At 43.5% G+C, this 21,173-nt stretch overlaps 1 protein-coding gene across 1 annotated transcript in view; it reads left to right on the top strand.

The window, feature by feature from the left end:
* The window catches only part of LOC139368305 (actin-binding LIM protein 1-like), a 132,862-nt gene that overhangs the window by 71,271 nt on the left and 40,418 nt on the right, over positions 1 to 21,173 (top strand). The window contains exons 5-6 of the mRNA XM_071107054.1: positions 3,209 to 3,335; positions 3,530 to 3,623. Coding sequence (XP_070963155.1) covers positions 3,209 to 3,335; positions 3,530 to 3,623 — 221 coding nt within the window. The remainder of the gene's footprint in view (positions 1 to 3,208; positions 3,336 to 3,529; positions 3,624 to 21,173) is intronic.

The raw sequence follows: 21,173 nt of genomic DNA, 5'->3' as shown, positions 1-21,173 counted from the left end.
GGATGACCATGTCAAACAGCTTGTCCTCATTCACTCTGCGAATCAGTCGCTCCACATGGACCCTCATCTGAGCAATGGCTTGCGTCTCCTTGACTTCTGCTGCTGGCATCTGTACCCTCTGAGAGGAAATCCGGTCGTAGGACCTTGCAGGGCACACAGTCGTCCACGATTATTATCTCTGCTTTCAGCACAGGCACGATACCCGACTGCTTCAGGATCTCCTTGTCACTTACAGAACCTCAGTGCAAACACCTTTGTTGCAGCCCTATACTATGTGGTGCCATGCCAATCATCACCTTGAAAGTGCAGTGGGACTTCATTCTGAAGCAGGAGAGAAGATCGTGTTAGACTACACAGAGTTGTGTTGCTAATCACCACGTGTGTCTGTGTATTCCTTAAATTCCTCTCGCAGGTGAGCCTTGACTGCTTCCTTGGACATCCAGATACACACTGACCCAAGAATTGTGTAAAGAAAGTCGCCCCATGTTGTTACGATGCATCTCACAGTCGACTGGTGGATGTTGAATCTGTGGGCTGGATCCCTCTACTTCAGACTCAGTGAAAGATAGGTCATGAAAAGGAAAACATGTATATGGACTGCAGAAAAAAAGGATTATGAAAAAAAAAGGATTATGATGCATGAAAATGCTAAATTATAACTAAAATGATCAACCCTCCAGAGGGCAGAAATGATTCACTGTTATAGGTTTATGATGTATCTTCCCTCCCTAAAAGATTCATTATCATGATTGGTTTAATGGCTTAAAGTAGATTCAAGTAGCATCAAGCTTGTCAAAGTGGCATTTAGCCCTTCTGTGTTTGTCTAAGGTCAGTTGTAGCTTTGATGATTACCACTGCATTTCCTGGTAAATAGTAAATTCAAGTAGTGTGACCTCATTCCTCTTTGCAGCTGCCCTTGCTATGGTCACACGTACCATGTTATGGGATGCCGGTTCGATGAGCTTCCGGGAGGCCATTAGGTGGGCATACTTCGCAAACCTATACTCAGTTTATTAGGTACACCCATATAGTACTGGGTCATTCTACAAGGTGTCGGAAATGTTCCACAGGGATGTTGGTTCAGATTGGACGGTGGTACATTCACGCTGATAACAGCCCGTTCTGTCATCCGAAAGATGCTCTATTGGGTTGAGGTTTGGGACTGTGTAGGCCACTCAAGTAAACTGAACTTGTTGTCATGCGATGCATTTTCGTGAACGGGGTGGTGTACCTAAGAAACTCGCCTGTGAGTGTATATGTCAGAAGTGGGAAATATGATGAATGAGAAGAATGACGTAATTTATATCTAATCCTAGGTGCTATTACTGCCTCCAGAGGGAAGTACTACCCAGGAGTATATAACGCGTCAATAACACCTACAGCATCATTGCGCAAAATGGTACTCAGCATCACCTGGATATGTGTACCACAAAAGTTCAACATTCACATTCTGCTACCATTTCTGTCAACTCATCGACGCACACAATTTGATGCATACTGTACAAATCCAACGTACAGTATGCACCACACAGAACACACTGCAACGCAATGCTGCAAAGCAAACACAGTGTTCCATTGGAAATGAATGTACTTCTGGTGTTCCAAAACGCAATGACACTGTCGGTGTGATCGAGGCGTAAGACACAAGATCCTTTTACTGCCACCAGGGCAACAAAATAACACCAGACAAATTTAGATAAATTAAGGAATGATGAGAAAAGAAAATATTATTGTTACCTACAACAAAGATCAAGGCAATACTTTTGTGCAAACATTTTAAAGCCTTTATTAAACAAAGTATTTATTTATGTTGGTTTTTACTTAATTTGTGTCCTTAATGTCTCCTCAGTTTCTCTACCTCCTTATGAAGATCTTTGCCTTGCTCCAGTGCCAGGTCAGCAGCTGAACAATAATCATGATACAGGTGGAGGAAGTCATTCATCCACCTGAGCCAGCTCATAAGTTGGTTGTTCTCTCCTTTGCCATACCCCAGGTCTTGGCACTGTAACTTAATAGTCATTCCACTGGAACAGGGTGGGGAGAGCTCCCTTCCTGAGTAGCCAACGTCCAGTGGGGGTTAAAGGCTCGATAAAGTCATCACTTTGGAAGTGGCAGCTGCAGACCCTTGTATGGGAGGTGATGTTGAATCTCACATCAAATTTTCCAGTGCAGGTGTGAAAGCTCAACATATATCTTGGAGGAAGTCGCACACAGTGGGACACAGCAATGCTCAGCTGTACTGCTACCTTCATGTCGTAAAATTGTAAAAAACCTTGCTTGAACTAATTTGAGGTTAGGCTATAATGGAACAAAAATATATAACAAACGGTACTAATAAAAATATAAGATTTGTTTGGCTGACAATTTAAGCTTTTCCTGCTTGCTAGCTAGCTATTGTATCAAAGATGATGAGTGCGTAATACTGGTAATCAAGGGCTAGCTGTAATTTTTGCCGAAATACATAGGCTAGTGGGCATGCATAACGCGAATTGTTACACAGCAATGATTTGATATTGAGATTAAAAAAGGCTGCATTGGAACTTTAAAAAGAGCTGAGTGTACCAAGTCCAGGCAGTGATTTCCTGTTTGTTTGTTTTCTTCTGTTAGGTGTCAAATGAACACGACCCTGGTTTCTCTCTGTGTTGCCAGTTAGCTTATATACAGGGGTATCCATAAATAAGGGTGCTGATTCTCCTCATGTCATCATTTCAAGCTCTTTATACTCAGTGTGTCATCACACATGTCATGGGATGACACTGGGATCCTATGACATGACTGGGAGCTTAGGAAGAGGTGATTTATTTCTTTGTAGATCGCCTGGATAAGCTTTTGGTAATTAAGTGATAATGCCCGATAATGCCCGAGAAGCCGGTGTTTGTTGGATATATTGGCATGGGTGTTAGGCCCGAGACGAAGTCATTGTTATAATATTGTTTTCCAGTAGCCTAATTACAAGTGAACTTAGAAATAACACAAACAGGCTATGAACAACATACCCTTAGACCGTTCTCGTCTGTTTGGAATGAGATGGGCTTTGGTGCCAATATATCCAACAAACACAGGCTTCTCAGCATTATCACTTAAATATACCTTAACGGAAGATTGAAACACCCATTAATAAGCCATGGCTGTTGACCCTCTGCCACCATCTAGCGTATAGGTTTTGAATAGATGAAAACTATTGTTTGTGCGTGTGTGTGTTTTACAGGCTGTACGGGCTGTGGTAGAGACATTAAGAATGGTCAGGCTCTCTTAGCACTGGAGAGACAGTGGCACCTGGGCTGCTTTAAGTGTAAGGCCTGTCAAAAAGTCCTCACTGGGGAGTACATCAGCAAGTAAGTCTAACAACTATTATACACATGAAATGCTTACACACATAATGAAATACACAGTGTACTTGCAGACAAAGTAAAACCCACTATTCTATTATTTTATACACACAACATACTTGCAGACACAGTGAAATATACTATTCTATTTTATCCTATTCTAATGCAGTCTTTCTGTATTCTCCTATCTCTTTGCTCAGGGATGGCGCACCCTATTGTGAGAAGGACTACCAGATCCATTTTGGGGTCCAGTGCGAGGCATGCCAGCAGTTTATCACAGGCAAAGTGCTGGAGGTAAACCAATCACCTAACATTCATCATGTGAGAGGAGAGAGAGGAGGAGGCGGGACTGAGAAAGGTATTGGCGGACTGAACAAAGTTATGTAGAGCACCTCAAGATAAAAACGTAATATTCTATATCGGCGGTGAATGTGAATGAATGAACTTAAAAAGGAGATCACCGTTCTGAGAGAAGCCTTACTTGCTGCAACTGTAAATCGAGACCTTTCTTGAGTTGGGCTCTGGGATGGTGCAACTGTTGAGAATGTGAGCCTATGGTTGTGTGGGGGGAAAGGGTTAAGTGTGTATGTGTGTATCCCACAACTGTTGCGAAGGAGTAAAATATGTTAGGGACAATAAAGGATGATTCACAACAATTGTTTGCTAATATAATAATTGCTTGTGATAATGTAATTTTGATAATGGCGAGACTGGTGAGAGGTAAAATCCTTTCCATAAATGGTCTACATTACTACAAATATGAATAGCAAATTATGCAAAATAAGAAACAAGATTCTTAAAATATATATATTTTTATGGCTATATATAATACAAATCGAGGTGAGGGAGATGGAAATGCATTTGGCATTTGATCTAATTCTGTTCTGTAAATGGCAGAAGGATGGATCCCAGTCTTTTCAGGGCTATGGGATACGGGGTGGTGGGGGGGGGGGGGGGGGGGTGTATGCCGGGCATTGGGATGACAACCCACCTCAGGATGAGGAGGGCTTTTAGAAGGTGGAATAGTGGGGACCACTAATTTACTTAGTAGCAATGCAAATATCATAGACACTCAATCATGTTACTTTTTAATGATACGTTTACAAACATATATTTTGATAAATAAAATTGAAAATTGTGTCTCATAATGGTAAGTGGTGAAATAAGTATAGCCAGTTACAATTGTAATGGCCTAGCAGATAATAAGAAAAGGCGATCAGTATTTACCTGGCTCAAAGAGAAGGAATATAATATATATTGTTTACAGGAAACCCATTCAACAATTTTAGATTAAGTTTTGTGGAAAATGGACTGGGGGTGGGTAAAGAAATTCAAAAGGGGTGTCATGACGTTGGCCTATTGGGGGAGGTTTATGACCCCCATAAATATCCACCGCCGGAACCATATTTCAGTAATCCAACCGGTTGGAAATATGCTTTGGTACTTAATGAATATGATGTCAGATCAGTTGGCGTCTGAGACATTATTACTGATGATAGGACGACAAACTGTATCTGGGAAAGTCTACACATTCTAGTTATCAGATTCACATGGAAATGTTGGGAAATTTAAATGTTTAATATTAAACTATTTGTGAAAAGATGAAATGTAGTTTTCGCTTCTAAAGGAGAGAATTGGTTGTCATAGCGTAAACTCTGCTCACTCAGAGGCCCCGCCCAAGTGAACAGACATTGGTTGTAAACTATGAAACACTCCCTTCTTTCACAACTATATAAACCTGTTGACGAAAATTAAACTTATTTTTCAATCTTCAATTTAGAAATGCTACCGAAGAAAATGTATTCAAACTTGTTACAAATGGAGTCACGCATGATTCACTGAATGATATTTTGAAAGAGGAAGTACTTTAAGAATATATTTTTGTTTCAGTCTCCTCCATCTCCACTAACTAAAATGAATTGTATGGATTTTGTTCCTAATAATAATGTAAAATTAACATCTGTACAGAAAGACTCATGTGAAGGCCAAATGACAGAGGAATTTATTGATGCAATTGGGGCCTTTAAGGATGGGAAAACTCCAGGGATGGATGGCATACCAGTGGAAGTATACAAAAATGTTTTGATATACTCAGAGGACCATTAATAACATGTTTTAGCCACTCCTATATAAATGGTAGATTATCAGACAAGCTCTGATATCATTATTACTGAAACAGGACCCAAATGCTATATATAAAGATCCAGTCCATTTAAAAAAAATTGGAGACCTCTTACACTTCAGTGTTGTGATGCAAAAATCCTAGCAAAATGTTTGGCGCATAGAATTAATAAAGCATTGTCAGATATTATTCATCCTAATCAGACAGTTTTTTACATGGACGATACATTGGAGATAATATAAGACAAGTCCTGGAAACAATAGAATACTATGAAATATTGGGGACACCAGGCCTGGTTTACATAGCTGATTTTAAAAAGGCTTTTGATAAAGTACGACTGGAGTTTATATATAAATGCCTAGAATATTTTAATTTTGGGGGAATCTCTTATAAAATGGGTTGAAATTATGTATATTAACCCTAGGTGTAAAATAGTAAATAATGGCTACATCTCAGAAAGTTTTAAACTATCTAGAGATGGAAAACAAGGTTGTCCACTATTGGCATATCTATTTATTATTGCCATCGAAGTGTTAGCTGATAAAATTAGATCAAACAATAATATTAAGGGATTAGAAATATGTGTCTTAAAAACTAGTGTCAATGTATGCTGATGATTCATGTTCTCTTAAAACCACAATTAGAATCTCTCCACGGCCTCAGAGGACCTAGTGTAAGGGCGTTCGTCTGTAGGAGGAAGAGAAGCGGACCAAAGCGCAGCGTGGTGGTTATTCATGTTTTAATAAATCACTACACATGAACAAACTAACAAAAACAAGAAATGTGAAAACGCAAAACAGTCCTATCCTGTGACAACAAACACAGTGACAGGAACAATCACCCACAAACACACAGTGAAACCCAGGCTACCTAAGTATGATTCTCAATCAGAGACAACTAATGACACCTGCCTCTGATTGAGAACCATACTAGGCCGAAAACATAGAAATGCCCCAAAACATAGAAAAACAAACATAGACTGCCCACCCAACTCACGCCCTGACCATACTAAATAAATACAAAACAACAGAAATAGAGGTCAGAACGTGACAGTACCCCCCCCCCAAAGGTGCGGACTCCGGCCGCAAAACCTTGACCTATAGGGGAGGGTCTGGGTGGGCGTCTGTCCGCGGTGGCGGCTCTGGCGCGGGACGCGGACCCCACTTCACCATTGTCTTAGTCCGCCTTATTGTCCGCCTCCCTGGCTTACTCACCATGACCACCCCTCTCAATGACCCCACTGGACAGAGGGGCTGCTCGGGACAGAGGGGCAGCTCGGGACAGAGGTGAAGCAGCTGCTCGGGACAGAGGGACAACTGCTCGGGACAGAGGGGCGATAGCAGCTCGGGACAGAGGGGCGATAGCAGCTCGGGACAGAGGGGCGATGGCAGCAGCTCGGGACAGAGGGGCGATGGCAGCAGCTCGGGACAGAGGGGCGATGGCAGCTGCTCGGGACAGAGGGGCGATGGCAGCTGCTCGGGACAGAGGGACAGCTGCTCTGGACAGAGGGGCGACAGCTGCTCTGGACAGAGGGGCAGCTGCACTGGCGGCCCCTGGCTTACTGGCGGCACTGGCGGCCCCTGGCTGACTGGCGGCACTGGCGGCCCCTGGCTGACTGGCGGCACTGGCGGCCCCTGGCTGACTGGCGGCACTGGCGGCCCCTGGCTGACTGGCGGCACTGGCGGCCCCTGGCTGACTGGCGGCACTGGCGGCCCCTGGCTGACTGGCGGCACTGGCGGCCCCTGGCTGACGGGCGGCACTGGCGGCCCCTGGCTGACGGGCGGCACTGGCGGCCCCTGGCTGACGGGCGGCACTGGCGGCCCCTGGCAGACGGGCGGCACTGGCGGCTCCTGGCAGACGGGCGGCACTGGCGGCCCCTGGCAGACGGGCGGCACTGGCGGCTCCTGGCAGACGGGCGGCACTGGCGGCTCCTGGCAGACGGGCGGCACTGGCGGCGCTGGGCAGACGGGCGGCGTTGGCGGCGCCGGGCAGACGGGAGGCTCAGCTGGTGCTGGGCAGACGGGAAGCTCAGCTGGCGCTGGGCAGACGGGAAGCTCAGCTGGCGCTGGGCAGACGGGAAGCTCCGGCAACGCTGGAGAAGAGGAAGGCCCTGGTAGCGCCGGAGAGGCGGGAGACTCCGGCAGCGGCGCCGGACAGGCGGGAGGCTCCGGCAGAGGCGCCGGACAGGCGGGAGGCTCCGGCAGAGGCGCCGGACAGGCGGGAGGCTCCGGCAGAGGCGCCGGACAGGCGGGAGGCTCCGGCAGAGGCGCCGGACAGGCGGGAGGCTCCGGCAGAGGCGCCGGACAGGCGGGAGGCTCCGGCAGAGGCGCCGGACAGGCGGGAGACTCCGGCAGAGGCGCCGGACAGGCGGGAGACTCCGGCAGCGGCGCCGGACAGGCGGGAGACTCCGGCAGCGGCGCCGGACAGGCGGGAGACTCCGGCAGCGGCGCCGGACAGGCGGGAGACTCCGGCAGCGGCGCCGGACAGGCGGGAGACTCCGGCAGCGGCGCCGGACAGGCGGGAGACTCCGGCAGCGGCGCCGGACAGGCGGGAGGCTCCGGCAGCGGCGCCGGACAGGCGGGAGGCTCCGGCAGCGGCGCCGGACAGGCGGGAGACTCCGGCAGCGCTGGAGAGGAGGAAGGCTCTGGTAGCGCCGGAGAGGCGGGAGACTCCGGCAGCGCTGGAGAGGAGAGAGCCCCTGCAAGGATGGGCCGGAGAGACAGCCTGGTACGGGGAGCTGCCACCGGAGGGCTGGTGCGTGGAGGTGGTGATGGATAGACCGGGCCGTGCAGGCGCACTGGAGCTCTTGAGCACCGAGCCTGCCCAACCTTACCCGGTTGAATGGTCCCGGTTGCCCTGCCAGTGCGGCGAGGTGGAATAGCCCGCACTGGGCTATGCAGGCGAACCGGGGACACCGTGCGCAAGGCTGGTGCCATGTAAGCCGGCCCAAGGAGACGCACTGGAGACCAGATGCGTAGAGCCGGCTTCATGGCACTTGGCTCGATGCCCACTCTAGCCCGGCCGATACGCGGAGCTGGAATGTACCGCACCGGGCTGTGCACCCGCACTGGGGACACCGTGCGCTCCACAGCATAACACGGTGCCTGCCCGGTCTCTCTAGCCCCCCGGTAACCACAGGAAGTTGGCTCAGGTCTCCTACCTGGCGTAGCCATACTCCCTGTTAGCCCCCCCCCAAGAAATTTTTGGGGCTGACTCCCGGGCTTCCTTGCCAACCGTGTTCCCTCATATCGCCGGCTCCTCTCTCCGGCTGCCTCTGCTCTCCTCGCTGCCTCCACCTGTTCCCATGGAAGGCGATCCTTTCCCGCCAGGATCTCCTCCCATGTGTAGCAACCCTTGCCGTCCAACACATCATCCCAAGTCCATTCCTCCTTGTGCCGCTGTTGCCCGTTACCACGCCGCTTGGTCCTGTTGCGGTGGGTGATTCTGTAAGGGCGTTCGTCTGTAGGAGGAAGAGAAGCGGACCAAAGCGCAGCGTGGTGGTTATTCATGTTTTAATAAATCACTACACATGAACAAACTAACAAAAACAAGAAATGTGAAAACGCAAAACAGTCCTATCCTGTGACAACAAACACAGTGACAGGAACAATCACCCACAAACACACAGTGAAACCCAGGCTACCTAAGTATGATTCTCAATCAGAGACAACTAATGACACCTGCCTCTGATTGAGAACCATACTAGGCCGAAAACATAGAAATGCCCCAAAACATAGAAAAACAAACATAGACTGCCCACCCAACTCACGCCCTGACCATACTAAATAAATACAAAACAACAGAAATAGAGGTCAGAACGTGACACCTAGATACTTTTGCTATCCTCTCTGGATTAAAACCAAATTACGATAAGTTTTGGATCACAAAAAAATGCTAATTTTACATTACCATGTAGTTTACCAATTAAATGGTCTGACGGAGATGTGGACATACTCAGTATACAAATCCCAAAATAAATTATCTCACGCCATTACATTTTTATAGAAAGTTAGCAAAAATAGATAAGATCTTGCTACCATGAAATGGAAAATACCTGTCTATTTGTGGAAAAATCACCCTGATTAACTCTTTAGTCATATCACAGTTGACCTATTTGCTTATGGTTTTGCCTACACCTTAGTGACCTGCTTTTTAAATGATATGAACAAAAAATATTCAATTGTATTTGGAACGGCAAGCCAGACAAAATTGAAGTGCCTATTCAAATAACGAATATGAAATCGGAGGGCAGAAATTATTAAATATTAAAGCATTAGTCCTCTCACTAAAGGCTTCAGTCATGCAAAAGTTATACTTAAATCCAAACTGGTTCTCTAGTAAATTTATAAGAATGTCTCATGCTATGTTCAAGAAGGGCATTTTTCTCTTTATTCAGATTACACCTGCTCACTTTCGGTTGTTTGAAAAGGAAATTATCTCCAAAATATCATTATTTTTTAAACAAGCCTTAGAAAGTTGGTTGCAATTTCATTGTAATCCACCTGAAAAGACAGACCAAATAATATCAGAAATATTGTGGTTAAACTCAAATATACGAATCGATAAAAAAAAAAAACATTTTTCAAATAATTTTTTTAAAAAGGTATAATTTTGGGGAATGATATCATAAATAGGACTGGTGGAGTTATGTCACACAGACATATGGAAATGTCTGCTCTACCCAAAATTACAACCAATTGATTGCAGCATCATCACAAAAATGGAAGAGGCAAGTAGAAGGGGAAAAAAGTAAGGAACTTGTATGTCGGCCCTGTATTAAAGAACATAAAAGGTTAAAGAAAAGTGTGATAAATAAAAACATACCAATTTCATTCAAAGACCAAAAAACTGACAGCTGTGCCATATAAATTGCAAAATAGTTGGGAAGAGATTTGCGATGTACCCATTCCATGGCACATGGTTTATGAATTGATACGCAAAACACCACCAGTTTCAAAACTTCACATTTTTCAATTTAAATAACTATACAAAAATTCTTGCAACCAATAGAATGTTATATAAATGTGGGATACAATCTTCCCAGATCTGCAGATTCTGTTGTGAGGAGGCAGAGTCATTAGATCATTTATTTTGGCATTGTCCATATGTAGCTAATTTTTGGTCACAGGTCCAGGAATGGCTGAAGAATTGCAACACTTGCCTAGAACTAATGCTGCAGATAGCAATACTGGGTGATTTGAGAAGCCAGTCAGTCAATAATTTAATATTTTTTTTAGCAAGAATATGTACTTTTAATTTACAATCTGTAGAAGCTATGAGAATAGAAAGGTTCAATACATTTGTGAAGCATCATTGTACAGTTGAAAAATATATGGCAAATAGAAATCCAAAATGGATGATGTTGATAGATTGATGGGAGGGGTTGAATGGAGCTGAAGGGTGGGACAAATAACAAGAACCAATGTAAAACATACGGGGTCTGTAAAATGTATATAGGTTCAGAACTTTTGTGAAATAGCACAGTTACAAATAGAAATCAAACTGGATGGAAATCAGAAATGGAGGAAGGGCTAAAAACAAACAAAAAAGAACTATTGTAAAATAGATTGTGTCTGTAAAATGTGTATAAGATATATAAACTGAATGTAGAAGCCTAAGTGTTTATTGGTTTTCTCCAATTGGGGGAAGGGTGGTAGGGTTTGCGGGGAATAATAAAGGTATATTCTGAAAAAAAGTATGTGTATGTAGGTAAAAAGTAGGTATGTATATATGTGTACATGTATGCATGCGTGTATGTATATGGATATATACATTTACCAAAAACATATATGGAGGATTGGAAAGGATGCAGACAATTACATTGATGGAAGCAACATTATTTCAGCAATATTAAGCTGATCCACCCCTAAAAAAAAATATATATATATATATAAAAAATACATAGTACATAGGAAGAGGACAACTTCGTAATAAATTATCATATCTAAATCAGATGCGTCATTGACTACAAATTGCAAGAATAAATAACTCTGGAGTAAGATGTTAACAGAATGTGTATTTTAGCATATTAAATACAAAAACTTTGTTTCAAGTGAGAATTAGACATGGGTGATGCTGAAAAAGAAAGGAAATATTGTCTACATCACCCACATTTTATTTTCTATTTCCCAAAAAGGAGTGTGTAGTTCCAGTTGTTAGCTACAACGCTACATGGCAAAACAAAAAAACTGCTGTAAACACTACCTAGATTTGAATTTAGTTCAACTACCACCAAGCTACTGCAAAATGTAGCTAAATTACTAGTTGAACTACATGTAGTTCACTACTCCCCAACACAGGTTAGTTGAAATGATACTGATATTGGTTAGAAATAAATAAGATGAAGTATGCTTACTGTGTGAGTAATGTCACCTGAAACACTATCAATTAGGGTGGGTCAATTTCTTTTGTAGATATTCTCAATTGAAATTACATTTTAAATAAAAAATATTAGCTTTTGTCTAAAGCTAAAAAATACAGGAAATTTGACCTATGCACTAACAAGACTTTTCAGCATAAGCTGCTTGGCTACTGCTAGAATAATGTAGCTTTATTGATCTAATGTACTTCAACAACAGATGTACTCAAACCTTCAAGCCTCCTCTCAAACAGCCTAATACATTCTCCATTACTTGGTAATGAAAACTTGCTTTTTCATGCAAGACAATCTGATTCCACTAATTTAAACATTATGGGAATGTTTTCCTGGACACAGATTAAACCTAGTCCTGGACTAAAAACCAAGATCAATGGAAAATTTTCAGCCTAGTTTCTAGTTCAGGACTAGGTGTAATCTATACCGAAGAAAAATATAAATGCAACATTCAACAATAAAGATTTGAATGAGTAACAGTTCATAAGGAAATCAGTCAGTTGAAATAAATTCATTAAGATATAGATTTCAGATGACTGGGAATACAGATAAACATCTGTTGGTCACAGATATATATATATTTTTTTAAGTAGCGGCGTGGATCAGAAAACCAGTCCGTATCTGGTGTGACCACCATTTGCCTTACACATCGAGACATCTCCTTCGCATATTGATAATGAGGCTGTTGATTGTGGCCTGTGAAATGTTGTCCCACTCCTCATCAATGGCCGTGTGAAGTTGCTGGATATTGGCTGGAACTGGAATTGTACACATCGATCCAGAGCATCACAAACATGCTCAATGGGTGACATGTCTTGTGAGTACACAGGCCATTGAAGAACTGGGAAATGTTCGGTTTCCAGGAATTGTGTACAGATCCTTGTGACTTGGGGCCTTGCATTATCATGCTGAAACATGAGTTGCATTCAAATTGCCATTGCTAAAATTCAATTGTGTTCATTGTCCATAGCTTTTGTCTGTCCATACCATAACACCACTGCCACCATGGGGCACTCTGTTCACAATGTTGACATCAGCAAACTACTCCCTCGCACTTTGCCATACACGTGGTCTGCGGTTGTCAGGCCGGTTGGATGTACTGACAATTTTTCTAAAACGACATTAGAGGGCAGCTTATTGTAGAGAAATGAACATTAAATTCTCTGGCAACAGCTCATGTGAACATTACTGAGGTCAGAATGCCAATTGCATGCCCTCTCAAACCTTGAGACATCTGTTGCGTTGTGTGACAAAACTGCACATTTTAGAGTGTCCTTTTATTGTCCCCAGCACAATGTGCACCTGTGTAATGATCATGCAGCTTCTTGATATGGCACACCTGTCAGGTAAATTGATTATTTTGGCAAAGGAGAAATACTCACTAACAGGTACGTAAAAAAATTGTGCACAAAATGTGAGAGAAATAGACTTTTGTGCATATAGAACATTTTAGGTATCTTTTACTAAAGCTCATGAAATTATGATTTTTGTTCAGTGTATGGCCGCAAAAGCGCTCCTTAACCCTACATTTGACATAGCCTAACACAGAAGCCTACTCAGATTGGAAATGGCCAAGGTACAGTGCCTTGCGAAAGTATTCGCCCCCCTTGAACTTTGCGACCTTTTGCCACATTTCAGGCTTCAAACATAAAGATATAAAACTGTATTTTTTGTGAAGAATCAACAACAAGTGGGACACAATCATGAAGTGGAACGACATTTATTGGATATTTATATATGCATACTCACTTTACGCCTACCTACATGTACAAATTACCTCAACTAACCTACACCCCCACACATTGACTCAGTACCAACACCCCCTGCACTCTATATTGCGTTATTTTACTTTAGTTTATTTAGTAAATATTTTCATAACTCTATTTCTTGAACTGCGTTGTTGGTTAAGGGCTTGTAAGGAAGCATTTCACGGTAAGGTTGTATTCGGCACATTCGACAAATACAATTTGATTTTCTATTTTGAAGCTAAACATGGACTTCTTCCTCATCTCATGGCCTAGTCAGGTAAACCTCTGGATCGTATTCGTACACTCTGACAGGGTCCGACGCTAACTTTTTTTCCTCGCTGGCACAACCAGGCCAGTTCGACAAAAATCTACTGGCCCGGACATGCATTGGAGTCATGCATTGGAGTCGTGCAGGGCCTATAGTTTGGCTTGCTTTCTCTATATGCAGTTATTAATATGCTATATTTATAAAAAATAAATAAAATCATTTGGTTGGTGCTTATATTTGGCTTATATTTGGCCTATTTCACTATTTCACATTAATGCACATGTGTGAAATGAAAATATGTTTTTTGCATATCCCAACTCTCCCTGAGTGTGGGGTCTGCCATTATTAACAGCAACCCTAGAGCAATGAGGGTTAAGTGCCTTGGTCAAGGGTACATTGGCAGATTTTTCACCTTGTCAGTTCATGAATTCGAACAACTTGCCCAACACTAACCGCTAGGCTACCTGTGTCACGGTCTTCCTCCTCTTCATCTGAAGAGGAGAGGCGAGAAGGATCAGAGGACCAAAATGCGGCGTAGTATGTGTTCATAGTGAATATTTAATTAAAGAAAGTACTGAACACTGCATACAAAAACAATAAACCAATAACGACCGTGAAGCTACAAATGAGACCTGTGCTGACACAAGCAACTAGCATAGAAAATCACCCACAAACAAACAGTGCAACCCAGGCTACCTAAGTATGATTCTCAATCAGAGACAACTAATGACACCTGCCTCTGATTGAGAACCATACTAGGCCGAAACATACAAATCCCCAAATCCTAGAAAAACAAACATAGACTGCCCACCCAACTCACGCCCTGACCATACTCAATAAATACAAAACAAAGGAAATAAAGGTCAGAACATGACAACCTGCCATCACCTTTGGTTATTATGAAGCTGTTTAAGAAACATCCTCTCCCTGTCAACTGCGTTTATTTTTATTTTATTTTTATTGTAAATATTTGTATGAACATAAGATTCAACAACTGAGACATGAACTGAACAAGTTCCACGAATATGTGACTAACATAAATGGATAATGTGTCCCTGAACAAAGGGGGGGGAGGGGTCAAAATCAAAAGTCAGTCAGTATCTGGTTTGGCCAACAGCTGCATTAAGTACTGCAGTGTATCTCCTCCTCATGGACTGCACCAGATTTTTCAGTTCTTGCTGTGGGATGTTACCTCACTCTTCCACCAAGGCACCTGCAAGTTCACAGTCATTTCTTGGGGGAATGGCCCTAGCCCTCACCCTCCTATTCAAATGGTACCAGACGTGTTAAATGGGATTGAGATCCGGGCTCTTAGCTGGCCATGGCAGAACACTGACATTCCTGTCTTACAGGAAATCACACACAGAATTAGCAGTATGGCTGGTGGCTTTGTCATGCTGGAGGGTCACGTCAGGATGAGCCTGCAGGAAGGGTACCACATGAGGGAGGAGGATGTCTTCCCTGTAATGCACAGCGTTGAGATTGCCTGCAATGACAACAAGCTCAGTCCGATGATGCTGTGACACACCGCCCCAGACCATGACGGACGCTTGACCTCCAAATACAGGCCTCAGTGTAACGCTCATTCCTTCAACGATAAATGAAAATCCAACCATCACCCCTGGTGAGACAAAACCGCAACTCGTCAGTGAAGAGCACTTTTTGCCAGTCCTGTCTGGTCCAGCAACGGTGGGTTTGTGCCCATAGTCAACATTGTTGCCGGTGATGTCTGGTGAAGACCTGCCTTACAACAAGCCCTCAGTCCAGCCTTTCTCAGCCTATTGAGGACAGTCTGAGCACTGATGGAGGGATTGTGCGTTCCTGGTGTAACTTGGGCAGTTGGTGTTGCCATCTTGTACCTATCCCTCAGGTGTGATGTTCGGATGTACCGATCCTGTGCAGGTGTTGTTACACGTGGTCTGCCACTGTGAGGACGATCAGCTGTCCGTCTCCCTGTAGCGCTGTCTTAGGCGTCTCATAGTACGGACATTGCAATTTATTGCAATCTCTGCAGTCCTGCAGTCCTCATGCCTCCTTGCTGCATGCCTAAGGCACGCTCACGCAGATGAGCAGGGACCCTGGGCATTTTCTTTTGGTGTTTTTCAAAGTCAGTAGAAAGGCCTCTTTAGTGTCCTGAATTTTCATAACTGTGACCCTAATTGCCAACCGTCTGTAAGCTGTTAGTGTCTTAACGACCGTTCCACAGGTGCATGTTCATTTAGTTTTTATGGTTCATTGAGCAAGCATGGGAAACAGTGTTTAAACCCTTTACAATGAAGATCAGTGAAGTGATTTGGATTTTTCCGAATTATCTTTGAAAGGCATTTCTGCTGAGTTTATTAATTGCATTCATTTTTGTTTCTAAAATGTCATTTTGAGAACAGTTCTTTCACATCTCAAAATAGGACGATGCCCCTTTAAAGAGAACTTCATTCCAAAAGACCTGGCTACAGTAGGCTAGACAAGAGAAATGCTGAAGTGTTTTTTTTTAGCTTTTTTGTAGACTATCAACAGTAGCCAGCATATTGCCAGTATGTTCACTATTGAAGGTTTACTTTTGTAAATCACTTTCCCTAAAATAAATCAACTCAGCGAGATTGATGGGCGCTTCTTTTTACTCAGGACAGCTAGCGCGTGCTGTGTTAATGTAATTCAATTTCTGTGATGCTCAAGTGATCTAGAAGTTGTCACTTGCGGGAACGTAGTGGTGCTGGAATGAACATCCAATTATATTGCTCAAATACAAATGGCACAACTTTTGTACATGTAGTTTTCAATGTAGACTGACAGATCAGGTAAATGTTGAACTGGAATGCAAAAATGTGCAGAGTACTGGCCCGGTCGGTACTGATGCTTTCTTTGAAAGCGGTGAGAAGTAATGGGCAAATGTGGTCTCGCCACACGTTTTCCGGCAGTTCTGATATTAAAGCGTCAATCTGTCATCATTTTTTAAAACTTTAAATGATTTACACTCATTGATTATTATACAATATAACTTATACAGTGAATTCGGAAAGTATTCAGACCCCTTGATTTTTTTCCACATTTCGTTACGTTACAGCCTTAAACATTTTATGAAATCTTTTTTTCTTCATAAATCTACACATAATGACAAAGGAAAAACAGGTTTAGAATTTGTAGAACTTTTTTGTATTCAGATGTTTTACTCCGTGCATTTTTTAAGCACATTTGGCAGCGATTACAGCCTTGGGTATGACGCTACAAGCTTGGCACAGCTATATTTGGGGAGTTTCTCCTATTCTCTGCAGATCATCTCAAGCTCGGTCAGGTTGGATGGGGAGTGTCGCTGCAGAGCTATTTTCAGGTGTCTCCAGAGATATTCAATCGGGTTCAAGTCCGGGCCACTCAAGGACAATCAGAGACTTGTTCTGAAGCCTCTCCTGCATTGTCTTGGCTGTGTGCTTAGGGTCATTGTCCTGTTAGAAGGTGAACGTTCGCCCCAGTCTGAGATCCTGAGCGCTCTAGAGCAGGTTATCATCAAGGATCTCTGTACTTTGCGCCGTTCATCTTTCCCTCGATCCTGACTACTCTCCCAGTCCCTGCCGCTGAAACAGCCTTAGAACATGTATCTAAGGCTGTCTGGTCCAAAAGAGTATGCATGACATACTCTTTCTGGCCAGACAGCATCAGATACATGGACTACGAATAGAGTACCAATTAAAAGTTGACATACCTACTCATTCAAGGGTTTTCCTTTATTTTTACATTGTAGAATAATAGTGAAGACATCAAAACTATGAAATAACACATGTAGTAAGCAAATAAAAATATATTTTTCATCAAGGATCTCTCTGTACTTTGCTCTGTTCATCTTCCCCTCGATCCTGACTACACTCCCAGTCCCTGCCGCTGAAAAACATCCCCATGGGCCTCCCGGGTGGCGCAGTGGTCTAGGGCTGTGCTACCAGAGACTCTGGGTTCGAGCCCAGGCTCTGTCGCAGCCGGCCGCGACCGGGAGGTCCATGGGGCAACGCACAATTGGCCTAGCGTTGTCCGGGTTAGGGAGGGTTTGGCCGGTAGGGATATCCTTGTCTCATCGCGCACTAGCGACTCCTGTGGCCGGCCGGGTGCAGTGCACGCTAACCAGGTCGCCAGGTGCACAGTGTTTCCTCCGACACATTGGTGCGGCTGGCTTCCGGGTTGGATGCGCACTGTGTTAAGAAGCAGTGCGGCTTGGTTGGGTTGTGTTTCGGAGGACGCATGGCTTTCGACCTTCGTCTCTCCCGAGCCCGTACGGGAGTTGTAGCGATGAGACAAGATAGTAACTACTAACAATTTAGTAACTACCTTCTACAAGCAATTCTCTTCTTATTGGTGTCCTTTAGTAGTGGTTTATTTGCAGCAATTCGACCATGAAGGCCTGATTCACGCAGTCTCCTCTGAACAGTTGATGTTGAGATGTGTCTGTTACCTGAACTCTGAAGCATTTATTTGGCCTGCAATTTCTGAGGCTGGTAACTCTAATGAACTTATCCTCTGCAGCAGAGGTAACTCTGGCTCTTTCTTTCCTGTGGCGGTCCTCATGAGAGCCAGTTTTATCATAGCGGTTGATTGTTTTTGCGACTTGAAGAAACTTTAAAGCTCTTGAAATTGTCCGATTGACTGACCTTTATGTCTTAAATTAATGAACTGTCATTTCTCGTTGCTTATTTCAGCTGTTCTTGACATAATATTGTTAGGTAAGAACTGACGGGGAACTATAAATGCTCAAACCAAGTTTATTCACCCAAAGGGTTGGACAGCTGAACAGACGAAAAACATATTCGCACAAGTACTGCTTTTTAACCCTTTCTCCTATGCTGAGTCTCCTTCTACACATCTGAACAGCCAATACATCTCCGTTGCTAGACAGAACCTTAGAGATATCGGTTCTTCCTCACCTCATCTGCCCTCGGTTCCAAATTCCTCACTCCTCCCCATAATGTAAACGTTCTACATTGGCCTCTCTCCCTCTGTCATGGATAAGGATACTTCATATTTTCACATTTAGAACTCAGAACCCATCAATATGGACTTGGTATTTTATCAAATAGGGCTATATTCTGTATACCACCACTACCTTGTCAAAACACAACTCATTGCCTCAAATGCATTAAGAAGGAAATAAATTAGGTCGGAGACATCTCGTCATTATATACAGATATCTGGTTTCCGCCTCTAGCGAATTGGAAAGTAAAATTGCCGGTTGCACAGTGCACAGTTAGGATGCTGGACTGCCCTAAAGTATCACGACTCCAACCGAAGGACACTCCCCTTCCCGTTCGGGTGGCGCTCGGCGGTCGTCGTCGCCGGCCTACTAGCTGCTACTGATTATTTCCTCCCCCTCCTTATGTGTTGATTGTGTGCACCTGTTTTGAGTTAGGTAGTAGGCTTTATTAGTCACCCGGCCCGCAGGGTTCCTTGTGCGAGATTAATTATTGTGATCGTCTGTTTGGTGTACTTGTGTGCACGTCTATTGGGTTTTGTGTTTTCCCATTTTGTGGGTTTTTCCCCGGACAGTTTAAGTCCCCCTGTTTGGGGCATTTGTTTGTTCAGTACGCCCTGTGTTTTTGTGAGGGTTGGCTTATGTTCAGCGTTTATTCAGTGCATTAAAATAGCACTCCCCTGAACTCTCTGCTTCCTGCGCCTGACTCCTCACCCACTACACTCAGACCGTTACATAAAGTAAATTGATGTTTTGCCAAAATTATATAATTACTCTTGTCTAAGCAAAATTATTCAAAATTATTCACCAGGGAGCATGACTTAGCCACAGAGGATCATTAGCTTCTTTAAAAATGGGAAGCCTGACATTTGGATAGTGCACCTGGCAATAAGTCTAGCTGATTGAGTTGCGGTTGTCAGTGAAAAGCGTCTAAAATGTGTGTGAAGATAATGTGTCTCGAGTATAACTTATGTTGCATCAAGAAGAGTGGTGTGTGGCAAAGATATGGTGTCTCTCTCCAGAATACATGCATATGTAGGAAAGTGGCCATTTGGCAATGTCTGATTGTCTTAACTCACCACGTACACCTGAGCTTCTCGGTCATGTTTTCTTCGCCTCAAAAAAACAGACTTCGTTAACTTGTGTAACATCCATTGCGATTTGATAGTTCCTCAGTATTTCAAAAAACCTTTCCAGCCCTCCGGGCCTCAATAATCACCAAGAGCAAAATACTCTGATCTGATGATATCATACATCCAGTGGAAACATAATTTAAAAACTGTCCCAAACTAATTACCGCAGAAATTTCGGAAGGCCCGGAATAGGCTAGTTGATTCAATGTGGCAAGTTCGCTAGCGACCTGCTTTGGGCAGGACCCAGGGATGATTTGACACGTAGCGCTTCACTAGCAATAACTAAAGTCAAGACAGAGAAAGGGAGTCACAGAGATTAATGTGATTGAAAGAACCCAATATATTCTACTGTTTTTATTTTTGGGCTTTAGGCCTATGTATTTTCCTTAGTTGACAATGGAAGTTATAGGCCTACTGCTGCCTTTGCCTATAGGCAATCTCTGAGTTCTATGCTCTCATTTCTTTAGCCGCCAATGGATCACAGTGTATCACCGTGTCCATATGGCAGAGGCTGATGTTCTCGCCATAATTGAAATTTAACTTTTAGATACATCATTGTACTTCAGATTTTTATGATTAACCACGTGACAATGATTTTGACAAACAAAAACAATTCAAATTAAACTGTTCCACGGAAATGCGCATATAAAAATAGTCATAACTGGCACGCAGATCGGGACAAATTGTAAGCTTCTCCAATCTTGAAAAACTCCCCAGCTGCCTATGGTCTTTATGGGCGCCAGCCCATGCACAAAGGAGGTCTCAAGAAAAAACGTGCCCGCCTATGGAAATCAAAGGACTTTCCAAATGATTTGTTCTGGTGCCGGCCCTGGGTTTCAAGCGAATATGTGGTATGTCGAATTGGGCTCTAGTGTTTAAACGCTTTAAGCTACAAAATATTATGACCCCATTCCTGAAAGCTATGACTGTCAGAACATGTACGTGCCTTCTGTTTTCGTCTCTGATGCTCACAAGGACTCGTTAGATGGGAGTGTGACAAAATGCACCTAATGACTGAGGGAAATTAATTCAAAGCATACTTCCTTCAGTCTGGAATTTGGCATTACCTGATTTTACATATCTCTGTATTATTAACTGCGATGCTTAGTTTTTTGATTATTTTAAAATTACCCAATTACTTTTAAGGAGCTTTTAAATAGATGTTTAAATTTTGACAAAATTAATTAGCATTTTCCTTTTCAATGATTATCAAATTTGTTTGACTCATGTTTGTTTCCTTTAATAAAAGTGCTTT

The sequence above is a fragment of the Oncorhynchus clarkii genome, chromosome 16, assembly GCF_045791955.1.
Source record: "Oncorhynchus clarkii lewisi isolate Uvic-CL-2024 chromosome 16, UVic_Ocla_1.0, whole genome shotgun sequence".
Classification (NCBI taxonomy): Eukaryota; Metazoa; Chordata; class Actinopteri; order Salmoniformes; family Salmonidae; genus Oncorhynchus; species Oncorhynchus clarkii.
The sequence above is the reverse complement of the archived record's forward strand: the minus strand, read 5'-3'. Positions and strand labels throughout refer to the sequence as shown.